Source organism: Solanum lycopersicum, chromosome 9 (assembly GCF_036512215.1).
Source record: "Solanum lycopersicum chromosome 9, SLM_r2.1".
Classification (NCBI taxonomy): domain Eukaryota; kingdom Viridiplantae; phylum Streptophyta; class Magnoliopsida; order Solanales; family Solanaceae; genus Solanum; species Solanum lycopersicum.
In genome coordinates, this window is record NC_090808.1 from 63286848 (window position 1) to 63302089 (window position 15242).

The 15242-nt window shown below is 33.3% G+C and overlaps 1 protein-coding gene across 1 annotated transcript; it reads left to right on the forward strand.

Moving 5' to 3' along the window:
• Window positions 1–12120: 12120 nt before the first annotated feature.
• LOC101262455 (putative E3 ubiquitin-protein ligase RF298) lies at window positions 12121–14963 on the forward strand. Its single transcript, XM_026032893.2, has 2 exons — window positions 12121–14064; window positions 14296–14963. Exons 1-2 carry the CDS (start codon window positions 12121–12123, stop codon window positions 14773–14775), a joined length of 2424 nt encoding a protein of 807 aa, XP_025888678.1. The 3' UTR covers window positions 14776–14963.
• The last annotated feature ends 279 nt before the right edge of the window (window positions 14964–15242 follow it).

The following is a 15242-nucleotide window of genomic DNA, read 5'->3' on the forward strand; positions in this document are numbered from 1 at the left end:
GCCTCAATTTTTTCAGGCCTCAATTCATTGCTAATGCAATCCCTTGGGCCCCTAAATTTTTTTAGGCCTCAATTCATTATTGGATAAAATACCAATACCTATTAATTGTAAATCCACTATGATATTGGAAAAATTACTTGGATGGTTATCTATTAATAAATAATTACTGATTTTAGCGATGCTTTTTATTTATTATCATTTATAGCAATACTATGTTGAAACCGCAATATGTATTAAAAGTGAATTATGTATGGAATATATATGCATTATAACTGTTTTATAAAATATATTATGCTTGTTTGGTAAGAAATTGACACATTGTAGTATAGGTGAATAATAATTTGTTCTTTTTAATATGCATTAAATTGTATTATAGATGTATTAAAAGTGATTAATTGAAAAAAATGTTATTGTTATAAATGGTAAATATTTTCTTAATATAGTATATTTATGTAAGTTTCCCATATTTATAATTTATTGAGGGTGTTCAGGTATAAAAAGAAACTATACTTGGAGCCAACTAGTCTACGGACCAAGGCCGACTCGGTTATAAGGTCACTAAAAAGCAATCACTTAGGGCCTCAATTATTTTAGGAAAATATTACTCTCACCGTTTCAAAAAGAATGTCCTTATTTCCTTTTTAGTTTGTTTCAAGAAGAATGACCCATTTCCTTTTTTGGCATCACGTTAACTTTAAATTTCCACGTGGCATGTTTAAGACCATAAGATTAAAGGGCATTTTGGTACATTTGACATAACTTTAATTTAGAACCACAAGATTAGTCTTCTTTCTTTTATTAAACTCCTTCCAAGTATCCGGAGGGAGTAATTTAAATTAAATGTTATAACCATAGATATTTGATTTAATTGTATCACATAGCAAACTGTTGTTGTTTCACCTCTCTCTTGGTAAATCTCGCGCGCTACTCTCAAACTTTCCTTCGCCTCTCTCGCTTTTATACAAATGTAAATGTATAAAATGTGTTTGTGTTTGTATAAAGCGAGATAAAATTATAAATAATCATATATTTTCGTTCCCCTCTCTCACTCGCCTCTCTCACTATATACAAAAATGCAAATGTATAAAACGCGTTTGTGTTTGTATAAGCAGGAGAAAATTGTATATATACATACTTTTCGTTCCCCTCTCGCATATCTCGCTTGCCACTCTCCCAGATCTCGCTCGCTCACTCGCCTCTCTAACTTAAAACAAACACAAATGTATGCATTGTGTTTGTGTTTGTATGAAGTGAGAGAAAATTATGTATACAAATATAAATGTATATACTTTTGTGGTATACACTTACGATTATGCCTATACGATCTTCCCCTGCCTAGTTTTCTTTTGTTTTTCTCTCTTTCTCACTTTATACAAACACGAATTATACAATTGATCTTTTATATATGCATACCAAAGCATATTATACAACTGCTTTCTTTTGTAAATGTATGGATAAAAATATAACTATAGCATACAATATGATTTTTATGTTTGTTATATATGAAAATTGATGTTTTATTTATCCTTGGATAAAAATTATTTTTAAAAAGATAACTTGTGTTTGGATAATTAATTTAAAAGTACTTTATAAATATTAGAGCGACAATTTTTATTTTGCAAAAATTTTAATGAGAAAAATATTTTTTTAAGCTTCTTGGAAAAGTTTTTGTAATTATTCAGATACACTTGTTTTTTCCTAAAGCTTCATATAAAACATCTCAACTTGATAAAGTAAACATTTTTTAAGGAAAGCATTTCTTTCCTTTCGTTTCATTTTGTTTGGATTACTTTTTTAATTAATTTTTAAAAATATTTCTTTTTTTTATACCTCTTTAACTCTAATTTTATTTGACATTTTAAGATCACAAAATTCAAAAATATTCTTTACTTTGTTAAAATTTATGTCAAGAAAAAATGAGATAAATAAATTAAAGTGGAGGAATAACTATTGTTGCTTTCTAGAATTTGGTCAAACCCATAAATCTCCCGGTAAAAAAAAATTATGAAATATTTTTATGTCCAAGTAATTAAGGAGACAGACTTGAAATATGTTGGGTCAGGTTCAAACCCTGTTGTCAACATTTTCTCACTACAATTGTTCTTGTTGTTATTAGTCTGTCATTTTTATTTTTACTACTTGGCTTAAAAATAACTTTGTATATAGAAAAAAATCTAAAAATACCTTTTATCCATCTTTTAGTCTAAAAATATCTTTTTATTCACATTTGTAAGGCATTATTTTTAATTAAAAATACATGGGTCCAATAACTCCTATCATTCTCATTCTATCTTGTTACACCTTTTTATTTTCTATTTTTTGTTTTTCTAATTCTTTGTCTAATTTTTTAAATCAGTTTTTGCAATGGTTAATTTTTATCCAATTTTCTAATATCATTTTATATTTATATAAGGTTCTCCATTTGATAAATAGCACGTTGACTATTTTTTTAATTTTTTTTTTAAAAAATAGCAATACAAGAAAAAAATATGGGATGAAATTGCAAAATATATATATATATATATATATATATATATATATATATATATATATATATGATTGATAGTTTTTTATATAACGGTTTACAATGAGTTATATTAAATAAATAATAATGGTACAAAGTAGTATGATATTTACATTATATTTCATAAAAATAAAATTCATTTCATTGTAAAAAAACCTATTTCAATAATTTGGTACGGTTTATTGATATAAAAATTGATGAAATAATTCAGTTTAATATGTGAAAAATTAATCAATCATGTTTAAATACATGTACCAAAAGGGATATTAACAGTTTAGTTGATTGATTATCTATACTTTTTTTTCGTAAATGAAGGTTTTATTCTTCATGTAATTTTCTTCACCATTTTTATTCTCATATTTTTATGTAATTTTAAAAAATTTAAAATAATATATTAGTTAATTATTAAATATGAAAAAGATAAATAGACGAATAATATAAAAAATGAAGAAATAAAATTCATAACTTAAATTTGATCTGTAAGATTAGAGGATAGTAAATTGTATGAGAAAAAGAATAACAATGTAAAATAAAATGAATGGGACCCGTATAATATTTTATTCATAAATTAAGACAGACATGAGAAAGAAACAACAACATTGAATAGAAAAGGTGGAACCCTTTATACTTTTTAATTCAAAAATAATGCTTCACATATCAAGTATTCGGTCGGTTTGATTCAATTTTTTAAATTTTGATTCGGCTTTTTTATTTTCGGTTTGGCAAAATGTGAAATCAAACCAAATTGTAATGAATTCGGTTTGGTTCGATTATTTACGATTTCGACTCAATTTGTTTCGATTCGATTTCGATTTAATCAAATTTAATAATCAATTATACATTTTCAAATTTCAATCACTATTGACATTGCGCATTAAAATTTACAAATTTCGATCCTCTCTTTGTAAAGGCAGATCAATATTGTGATGATATTTATAAATTTTGGTCGAGGAGTCACTGGTCTTAGGAGTTAAGACTTAGATCTCTAAAGTTCAGGATTCAAATTAGGCCAGAAAAATTTGGCCTTATACAGATACATTTATAACTTAAAAATTTATGTATAAGAATATCTCGCTTTTCAGTTAACCGAATTAAAATAACTAAAAACCGAAAACCAAACCGAAAAAAATAGATTTTTAGGATTTCAAACCGAAATCGATCGAACAAATAGAAAAATCGAAACCGAAGTTAAAAAAAAAATTGATTCGGTCGGTTTTTTCGGTTTGACCGTATTATGCCCGGGCCTAATACCAAGTCGGACTTCTCCCACCATAAATTTTTTCCACCTATACCCCTCCACTCGCATTTTGGCTAACATATACTCTTTCATTCACCTTTTTAACTAACTTATACCTTTACAACTAATAACCAAAGTTTTTATTTACAATTATTTTTGAAAAAATTGTAATTTGTTATTTTCTAAGTTTTTATTTACAATTATTTTTGAAAAAATTGTAATTTGTTATTTTCTTATTAGATAATAAAGGTCTCTTCTCTATTAATGTTTTTCCCACAATCTATTGAAATAAAAAAGTATACCTCTTCAAGATCCCAAATTTTTTAAAGAAAAATCTAGTAATTTTTTTATTTACTCTGAATTTTTTTTATTTACACTAAAAGATCGTAGCCGAAGGGAAAATTTAAGTAGGAAAATGTGTGTAATGTATTTATGGATAAGATAATATATTGTTATGACTATGACATAATAAATTTGTTTATTAATTATTAATCATATATATCATGTTTAGAATTTTTATTTAATTAATTGAATTTTAGCCGTTAAATTTTTCTTATGTCATGAGTCTTCAATCTAAGCAAAAATTTGAGGAAATAGCGGGGAGATGGATCCAAAAATAAATAAATTATTAAAAAACTATAATATTTTTTATATAAAAATATTGTTAAGACCGAAAATAAGCAGGTGTAAACGTGGAAGCTAGCAAAGCAAACCTCAAAAGACCACGAGTAAGAAGACAACGAGAAATATTCCAAAAGACACAAAGGTTTAACGTGGTTCGGTCAATCGACCTACGTCCACAAAGGAGATGAGCAATCCACTATAAATATGAGAGTACAAAATACAGAGGGAAACTACCTCAACCAAATCACTCGGAATACATGGGAGGTTCACACAAGTGATAACGTATCAAGCTTGTGACCCACAATTTCTCCCCCTAACCAAAACTCTCAAAGCCCTTAAGACTACATTGTGAATGCTAATTAAGTTAGAAGGAACATACCTCTATTTATAGAGTCCTAAACCTTTTCCTACAAGAAAAGAATTAGTCAATCCAAAACCTTTTCCTACAAGGAAAACCTATTTATGGTAAGAAATTTAGGGCAAATAAAACCCAACAAATCTCCCCATTGGCCTGAATTTCTGACAAGATAAATTTGTCCACCTTCTTGACTTAATCTTCAACAACTTGCTTCTCCTCTCCATAATCTCCTTTGCAAAATTTATGTCTCAACACAGAAAACCTATCTGAAATAATTTCTCCAACAAAATATTCATTATTGTCAAAAAGGTTACTGCTAGAACTACACCGCCAATATGAACACATCTTTCTAACCTGGTTAATCATCGATTATCAAACCACTGAACTTGACTCCGTCATTGAATCTGGCTCTGATACCACTTTGTTGGGAAAGACAAGACACTAACAAAGAATGCCTGACAGGATAACAGCGGAAGAATACCCAAGTCTATACTTTCCCTTCTCGATTTGAACCAAGAGAAGACAAACAACCACAAGCAATATGATAGTAAGGCAGCAAGTAATTCAACCAAACAAATATAACAAGACAATAATAAACCAATCACACAAGACACCAAGATTTACGTGGAAAACCCTTCGATGTGAAGAGTAAAAAACCACGGGACCAAAAGCTCCACTATAATCACCAAGAGTTACAATATTGTTCTCCAAAATTGGCCACAAAACAAGTGCCAAACAACGAGCAACAACAAAATAAGATTGCACCAAATCTAGAGAATTAAAGAAGCAAAATCACCAATTTCGCAGCTACTGTTCACGATAGCAAAACTGAAGCTGCAGGCCACCAAATCCAACTCTGTCAGTTCCTAATCAAAGATTGAGATGAATATAATATGCTGTCCAAAAATCAGCTCAATCAGACAATAAACGAAGCGGGAATCGCAATTTGAAGTTGGCTATTAGGGCTGAATTTTTTACTGCGAAAAACTGCTCTTTTTTTTCTCTTTTGGCTGCTAAAAAACTCTCTATGTATTTAAAAATAAGACCTAAATAGGCTTATATTTGCCTCATAATAATGGGCTTATGGGAAAAAATGGGTTGGTCCAAATTGGACTTTTATTTATCCACATAGGAAGGGAAAAAAGGTTCATAACCCAATAATTCTCCCCCTCACGACTATGTGGAGGAGACCGCCATCCCGGCGACCATGCAACAATCTTCAAACTTCCCTCTTGGCAAAGCTTTAGTCATCATATCAGAACAGTTGTCATTTGTATGAATCTTTTCAAGCTCAAGCAACTTAGAATCCAACACATCTCGAATCCAATAGTATCTCACATCAATGTGTTTAGACCGACCATGGGACGTAGAATTCTTGCCAAGATGTATAGCACTTTGACTGTCACAATAAAGCACATACCTCTCTTGAGCACAACCAAGTTCCCCCAAGAATCTCTTCATCCAAAGCAACTCTTTACAAGCTTCAACGACAGCAATAAGCTCAGCTTCTGTAGTAGATAGAGCAACATATTTTTGCAACCTAGATTGCCAAGACACAGCTCCCCCTGCAAAAGTAACCAAGTACCCTGAAGTAGACTTGCGAGTATCAACATCACCAGCCATGTCTGAATCAGTATAACCACAAAGAATAGGCTTCCCTGTACCGAAACACAAACTCAGACTAGAAGTGCCACAGAGATATCTCATAACCCACTTCACAGCATTCCAATGTTCTCTTCCCAGATTAGAAAGAAAACGGCTAACAACTCCAACAGCGTGAGCAATATCCGGTCTTGTACAAACCATCGCATACATCAAACTACCAACAGCTGAAGCATAAGGAACTTTCTTCATATCTTCCTTCTCATCATCACTAGAAGGACACTGTTTCTTGCTCAATTTGAAGTGCATAGCTAAAGGTGTACTGACAACCTTAGATTTGTCCATGCTGAATCTGCGAAGTACTTTCTGAATGTACTTCTCTTGTGATAATACCAATTTCTTGGCCTTTCTATCTCGGACAATCTGCATACCAAGAATCTGTCTTGCTGGTCCTAAGTCTTTCATAGCAAAAGACTTCCTCAACTCTTGCTTCAACTTCTGAATCCTGCAAGTATTATGACCAACAACAAGCATGTCATCAACATAAAGCAACACAATAATAAACTCACCATCAGAGAACTTTTGCACAAAAACACAATGGTCTGAAGAAGTCTTCTTGAAGCCATTGAAATGCATCCGCTCAGATAATGGTGGTGAGTATATTGGTCCTTTTGATAGATATTGCAGAGAGCAGGGTATTAGGCATCAGAAAACTCCTCCAAAGACTCCTCAGTTAAATGGTTTAGCAGAGAGGATGAATAGAACTCTAGTTGAGAGGGTTAGATGTATGCTTTCAGATGCTAAGCTGTCAAATTCCTTTTGGGCAGAAGCACTTAATACTGCTGCTTATGTTATCAATTTATCTCCTGCTGTTGCTTTAGATGGTGATGTCCCTGACAGAGTTTGGACTGGTAAGAATGTTTCTTATGATCATCTTAGAGTCTTTGGGTGTAAAGCCTTTGTACATGTTCCTAAGGATGAAAGGTCAAAGTTGGATGTTAAAACTAGGCAGTGTATCTTCATTGGTTATGGTCAAGATGAATTTGGCTATCGTTTCTATGATCCTGTTGAGAAGAAACTTGTTAGAAGCCGTGATGTTGTGTTCTTTGAAGACCAAACAATTGAAGATTTTGACAAAGCTGACAAGGCTGATTTTCAGACTAGTGAGAGCTTAGTTGATGTTGATCCAGTTCCTTTGACTATTGCACCGGAAGAAAATCTTCATAATGATGAAAATCAAGTTGATAATGAAGATGGTGATCATGTTCAGAATGACCGGCATGATGTTGTTGATGCTCCAGTGCAAGATGATGTGGTTGTCCAACAACCAATTATAGATGCTCCAGAGAGTTCTCTCAAACGATCTAGTAGAGAGAGAATTCCTTCATCTCGTTATTCTCCCAATGAGTATGTACTCTTGACTGACAGGGAAGAACCTGAGAGTCTTGATGAGGCCATGGAAAGTCAAGAAAAAGAAAGGTGGTTTGATGCTATGGAAGATGAGATTAAATCATTGCATGATAATCATACCTTTGATTTGGTTAAGTTACCTAAAGACAGAAAAGCTTTGAAAAACAGGTGAGTTTTTCGGGTGAAACATGAAGATGGTAATCCAGTTCCACGGTACAAAGCTAGATTAGTTGTCAAGGGATTTAATCAGAAAAAGGGAGTTGATTTTGATGAGATATTCTCTCCAGTTGTGAAGATGTCATTCATTCGTGTGGTTCTAGGCTTGGCTGCAAGTCTAGATTTAGAGGTTGAGCAAATGGATGTTAAAACTGCTTTCCTCCATGGTGACTTAGATGAAGAAATTTATATGAAGCAACCGGAAGGTTTTGAAGTCAAGGGTAAAGAGAATTACGTTTGCAAATTGAAGAAGAGCTTATATGGTTTGAAACAAGCTCCCAGGCAGTGGTACATGAAGTTTGGTTCTTTTATGAGTCAGCAGGGCTTCAAAAAGACTTCTTCAGACCATTGTGTTTTTGTGCAAAAGTTCTCTGATGGTGAGTTTATTATTGTGTTGCTTTATGTTGATGACATGCTTGTTGTTGGTCATAATACTTGCAGGATTCAGAAGTTGAAGCAAGAGTTGAGTAAGTCTTTTGCTATGAAAGACTTAGGACCAGCAAGGCAGATTCTTGGCATGCAGATTGTCCGTGATAGAAAGGCCAAGAAATTGGTATTATCACAAGAGAAGTACATTCAGAAAGTACTTCGCAGATTCAGCATGGACAAAGCTAAGGTTGTCAGTACACCTTTAGCTAGGCACTTCAAATTGAGAACGAAACAGTGTCCTTCTAGTGATGATGAGAAGGAAGATATGAAGAAAGTTCCTTATGCTTCAGCTGTTGGTAGTTTGATGTATGTGATGGTTTGTACAAGACCGGATATTGCTCACGCTGTTGGAGTTGTTAGCTGTTTTCTTTCTAATCCGGGAAGAGAACATTGGAATGCTGTGAAGTGGGTTATGAGATATCTCTGTGGTACTTCTAGTCTGAGTTTGTGTTTTGGTACAGGGAAGCCTATTCTTTGTGGTTATACTAATTCAGACATGGCTAGTGTTGTTGATACTCGCAAGTCTACTTCAGGGTACTTGGTTACTTTTGCAGGGGGAGCTGTGTCTTGGCAATCTAGGTTGCAAAAATGTGTTGCTCTATCTACTACAGAAGCTGAGCTTATTGCTGTCGTTGAAGCTTGTAAAGAGTTGCTTTGGATTAAGAGATTCTTGGGGGAACTTGGTTGTGCTCAAGAGAGGTATGTGCTTTATTGTGACAGTCAAAGTGCTATACATCTTGGCAAGAATTCTACGTCCCATGGTCGGTCTAAACACATTGATGTGAGATACCATTGGATTCGAGATGTGTTGGATTCTAAGTTGCTTGAGCTTGAAAAGATTCATACAAATCACAATGGTTCCGATATGATGACTAAAGCTTTGCCAAGAGGGAAGTTTGAAGATTGTTGCATGGTCGCCGAGATGGCGGTCTCCTCCACATAGTTGTGAGGGGGAGAATTGTTGGGTTATGGGTTTTTTTCCTTTCCTATGTGGATAAATAAAAGCCCAATTTGGACCAATCCATTTTTGCCCATAGGCCCATTCTTATGAGGCAAATATAAGCCTATTTAGGTCTTATTTTCAAATACACAGAGAGTTTTTTAGCAGCCAAAAGAGAGAAAAAGAGCAGTTTTTTCGCAGTCAAAATTCAGCCCTAATAGCCAACTTCAAATTGCGATTTCCGCTTCGTTTCTTGTCCGATTGAGCTGATTTTTGGACAACATATTATCTTCATCTCAATCTTTAATTAGGAACTGACATAGTTGGATTTGGTGGCCTGAAGCTTCAGTTTTGCTGTCGTGAATAGTAGCTGCGAAATTAGTGATTTTGCTCCTTTAATTCTCTAGATTTGGTGCAATCTTATTTCGTTGTTGCTTGTTGTTTGACACTTGTTTTGTGTCCAATTTTGGAGAACAATATTTTAACTCTTGGTGATTATAGTGGAGCTTTTGGTCCCGTGATTTTTTACTCTTCACATCGAAGGGTTTTCCACGTAAATCTTGGTGTCTTGTGTGATTGGTTTATTATTGTATTGTTATATTTGTTTGGTTGAATAACCTTTGTGTATTTTGGAATATTTCTCGTTGTCTTCTTACTCGTGGTCTTTTGAGGTTTGCTTTGCTAGCTTCCGCGTTTACACCTGCTTATTTTCGGTCCTAACAAGTGGTATCAGAGCTTGTGACCCACAATTTCTCCCCCTAACCAAAACTCTCAAAGCCCTTAAGACTACATTGTGAATGCTAATTAAGTTAGAAGGAACATGCCTCTATTTATAGATTCCTAAACCTTTTCCTACAAGAAAAGGATTAGTCAATTCAAAACCTTTTCTTACAAGGAAAACCTATTTATGGTAAGAAATTTAGGGCAAATAAAACCCAACAAATATTGGGGTCTTGAAGGGGAATATTGTTTTGGTTTGGATAAATAATGAGAAACAATATTAAGGTGGTAGGTGGACTTTTTATACTATCCAATAGGAGAATGACACATAATAAATATTTTTTAAAAAAAATAAAGAATAAAGAGAGAAATGTTAGTTTTAAGAATATAAGTGAGCCAAAAAGGTGAATGAACGGGTATTTTTAGACTAAAAGATTGATGAAGGGTATTTTTAAACCTCTTATTATAGTTTATGAGTATTATTGGCCCTTTTCCATATTTTGAAATATTGAAAGTACTAATTATAGCATTTAGTTTAATTATTTAACATATTTCCGTAAAATTATGTGAAAATTGAAATAAATCAATACAAGTAATGAGATATTTGTACCATCAATCAAAAAACTAATGTGCTACAACATCATTAAAAAATTGTGTTTATTTTGTCAAAGTCATCTTACTATAATTACTTTGATTTGAAATATCCTAGAAAGAGTCATTAGATTCTATAAATAATTGGATATACAATTTATTTCTTTGACTTAAATACAACTTATTTGTCAAATATTTAAGGATTTTCACAATAACTATTTAATAAACCCCGAGAAAATGGAAAAGAGTTTTAAATTCAATTTAATGTATATATGAGTTAGAGATTAAATACAATGTACCTAACCGTAATTATCATCAGGTTTGTGACTCTATATAAGGAATCTGAATTTTAGTGTTTGACACCATAAACAAAAGACTACTCATAGCTTTTGCTCACTGGAGTTTACCCTTTCTTGATTTTGCCTTTTCAAACCCTTTGGTGAGTGACCATTTTCATTTTGGATTGAAGTTTTGTTAAATCTAGTTTCATTCTTGATATATGTGTGTGTGTGTGTGTCTCTGAAGATCCATTTTTTCCCCTTTTGATACGATCCCTTTTTTAGGTTTCTTGATTTTATTTTATGGGATGGGTTTATTTGGGTTTTAAAAGATTGTTTTCTTTATTGGTTTATTGATAGAATTTGAGCTTTGAGGTTTTTTGTGTTCTTCTGAAATTGATACATTGTTTTCTTTTTTGGCAATTTTGATGCTTGTCCCGACCTCCCCCCACCCCTCACCCGCCGGCTCATTTGAGTGATTTTTTTTCCAGAATTAATTTATTTGAGTTACTTTTTTGCAGAAAAAAACTTTTTTATTTATTCAAGTGAGTTGTTGAGAGCTCGTTTATTGTGACTCAAAGGTAATCTTTTTTTTCTCTTTAATATCCATTTCATTTGGTAATTTGGGAGCTCATTCACATTTCTGTTTGAATAATATATATATATATGTTTTCCCTTTTGTTTTGGCAATTTTTAATTCCATGTTGCTATGTTTTATTTAATTTTAATCCATGAATTACCTTTGAAGGATAGAGATTTGATTAACTGAAATATGGTAGAATTTGTAATCCTCATAGAAAATTAAGTACTTCTTTGGAAGCTTCACCTGAATATGTTGATGGTTTCTTGAGTTAATTGGAGTTGTTCTTATTGATGTCATCAAGTTCTTTGGGAGTTCCACATACACGATTTTTTCTTAATCGTGCTCACGAGAGTTGTTCTTGTTGCTATCAGCTTGTCAAATTTTTTTAATTTAGCCTATCAAATAAACATTGCAATGTGTATTTTTCCTTTTGTTTGGAGACTCTGATTCTCTGTTGTTGTTGTTGTTATGTGTTTATCTTTACTTATAATCCCTACACTTCCTTATTATCACATACATGAATTTTTATTACAGGACTGAAAATTGTGTCTAGGCACTTGATTGATCAAAGTACAACAATAATAACACTCATAGAAAACATAATAAACATGGTTGATGATAACATAAGTGATGATGCCAATGAAAAGTCGTTGGTGGTTTCAGACAAGGAAAAAGAAAGCATGAACAAAACAAAGTTTGTATCTGAGCTTCCTCTAGGAATTGTAACAGATTCACCGGTTTCATGTCTAACGGAACTTCCAAAATATGAATTATTAGATGAAGCACCGAAAGGAGACATTATTTTTGATATCGACCCATTGAAGACTGAGTGTCCTCAGCTTGATGCGGAACAAGACGTGGAAATTCTAGCAGATACAGATTGGGAGGATATGATAACTACTGAACTTCTGAAGCTTTTAACTCAAAATTTGTCCATAATTTTCCAGAGTGCAGTCAAGAGAATTGTCAAGTGTGGATATAGTGAGGAAATTGCTGAATTGGTTATTATGAGGAGCGGTATTTATCATGGAAGCAAAGATGTTGTCTCAAATATTGTCGATGGTGCCTTGGGTTTATTGAGTGGGGAAAAGGTTTTTGATATTGGCACACCAGTTATATTTGAAGATTTACAGAGTTTGGTTGATTACACATTGCTAGAGATGGTATGTGTGCTGAGGGAGGTTAAGCCAGCTTTACCAGTTGTACAAGCATTGTGGTCATTGCTAATATTTGACTTGAATCCGATACATGTATGTAAAATGGAAGGTTATCAACTGGTTGAGTTATGCAATCAAGAAAGCCTAGGCAATAACTCGTCTGATTTAAATCTTCCCCAATCAAACACTGAGGCTTTCGATAATACTCAATCAAATTCGGATAAACAACAGTTGTCAAGAACTATAACCCCAGTTGCTCAGACCTTGCAATCCAAAGTTCCTATTAGTAATACAGCCCCTCAAGAACCGGAGTTTGAAAATTCAAATGTTTGTCAAGCGGCAAAAGGAAAAGGAAGTTCCACATTTTCTCCGGAGGCTAAATTGAAAGGACCAATTTTAGAGGGAAAATCAGAGGCTGGTAAAAGTTCTCTAAATTCTAAGAAGGATTTGCGTAAGCGAAAAACATTTCAGTTTGAGAAGAACTGCAGAAGTCGTACGAGTAAGAATATTAAGGTAAACATGACTGCCTGGGAAAGATTGGTTTCGGACAAGAATGTGAACTTATCTTTTACTGGTGTACCAAAGAAGAATTCACGCTCCAAATCAACAACTTGCATTAAACACAATTTACCTTTACAAAAAGCAAGTTCAGATAGTCCATGTCATTCCTCATCCATTGCATCTGCAAGTGACACCTCCAAAGTGCCACATATGCAAGCTAATGTAAATGATAAGGATCCAGATTCTTTATCCATGGATCTCAAGTCCAGCAAAAAGGCCTTAGACAACACAACTATTTCTTCTGCAGTGCCAGATTATTATGTTGATATTCCATATGATGAGTCTCTAGGAAAATATGTCCCTCAAAATGAGAGAGATGAAACTATATTGTTGCGAATTTTCCGCTTAAAATCACTGCAGAAAGAGCTCCAAGGGTGGTCTGATTGGGCAAATGAGAAGGTAATGCAGGCTACCCATAGGCTTGCCAAGGACCAAGCTGAGCTTAAAATGTTGAGGCAAGAAAAAAACGATGCTGAAAAAGTTCACCGGGAAAAGGAAATGTTGGAGAAAGACACCACAGAGAGGATTATGGAGATGGAGTTAGCACAAGTAAATACTAATTCCATGAGTGAGATAACTAATTCGCTTCTTAAAACTTTGGAGATTGATAATGTTAAACTAAAAAAGGATATAGAGGCTTTAATGCTCTCCACCAGTGAGAATCCTATGAATGTGAATAATGTTTTAGCAAAGGAGCAGGAGGCAATAAAGAAGTGTCAAGTAGCAGAAATGGAGAAACACTCATTTGAGAAGGATTTGTCTACTTTCAAGCAGGAAAAAACTTCTTTACAACAGAAGCAAGAGAAAGCCAACAAGGTTCTGGACCAATTTAAGGTATTTTTATTCTAATAATTAATTTTTTGGTCTGGCAGATTAAAATGTTCTTTTACAAATGTAGTTAGTGTTTTAGAGTCTTTAGGTTGTTAATGTCTAATTATCTTTTTACTTATCGCCTCCGGTAATAGTGGTTTAAGCATTCACTTATGCAGTCGTACTGATAATGCACTTGCTATTTGATATTTCTTCTAGTATTGAAATAAACTTGTAAATATTTATGAATCGTAGGTCCTACTGAAGCAAGAGGAACAGGAGAAACAAAGGTTTCTACAACAAGCTGATTCTCTAAAAGCTGAAAGAGAACAACTCCATGTTCACGGAAAAGTGCAGCGAGATAATTTCAGAGAAAAGGTAAAGACAAACATGCAAAAGTATAAACAAGATATCCAAAATTGTGAGAGTGAAATCTCTCAGTTGAGATTCCAATTTGAAAGATCAAAAATAGAGGCACTTAAACGAGGCATTCCACAAATGACAAAGGGTTTAGCAGCCTCTGCAGAAACTTCTGGCTCTAATGTTTTAAATGTGGAGAGGGAATGTGTTATGTGTATGAATGAGCAGATATCAGTGGTTTTTCTTCCTTGTGCACATCAAGTTCTTTGTGAAGATTGCAATGTGCATCACCAAAACAGAGGAATGGACAAATGCCCTTCCTGTAGGACACCAATTAAGGAGCGAATTAGTGCCCACTTTCCTGATTCAGAATAGTTAGCAACTTCAAAATAGCAGCAGGAAAATTAAACTTGTGATTGTATGTTTTTTTCCAGATTAAATCTATGTCCTTTTCGTCAGGCCTTTCTTACCTACCGTAACTATAATAGTTGATAGGAAATACAAAAATGAATAGAGATATGTCGAAAGTACATGTGAAAAGAGTTCGAAGGAGGGAGACGTGCTTAATGGTCGTTGTAAATCCTCAAGTTTGAAAGTTCAATACATAATGTTGCTTGGTGTGCTAAAACTTAATCTTTTGCAAGCATTTTGTATACTTTCTCAAGATCCCAAAGTATGATCTCAGTGTTTTTCACTTACAACAAACTTTTCTGTTTTCATTTAACCATTCGTTACTTGAAAAGTAACATTTTGACAAAAAAATTCAACCAAAGGGTAACTGTTCATCTCGATGATTCAAACTCGAGATATCTTATTCCTATTATCCCTTATATTACTTTCCA

What these genes read in the sequence shown, in the direction of transcription:
- LOC101262455 (XM_026032893.2), top strand. Translation starts at nt 12,121, where the DNA reads ATGGTTGATGATAACATAAGTGATGATGCCAATGAAAAGTCGTTGGTG. An exon ending in AGGTTCTGGACCAATTTAAG is followed by an intron (nt 14,065 to 14,295) that starts GTATTTTTATTC and finishes TATGAATCGTAG; the next exon opens with GTCCTACTGAAGCAAGAGGA.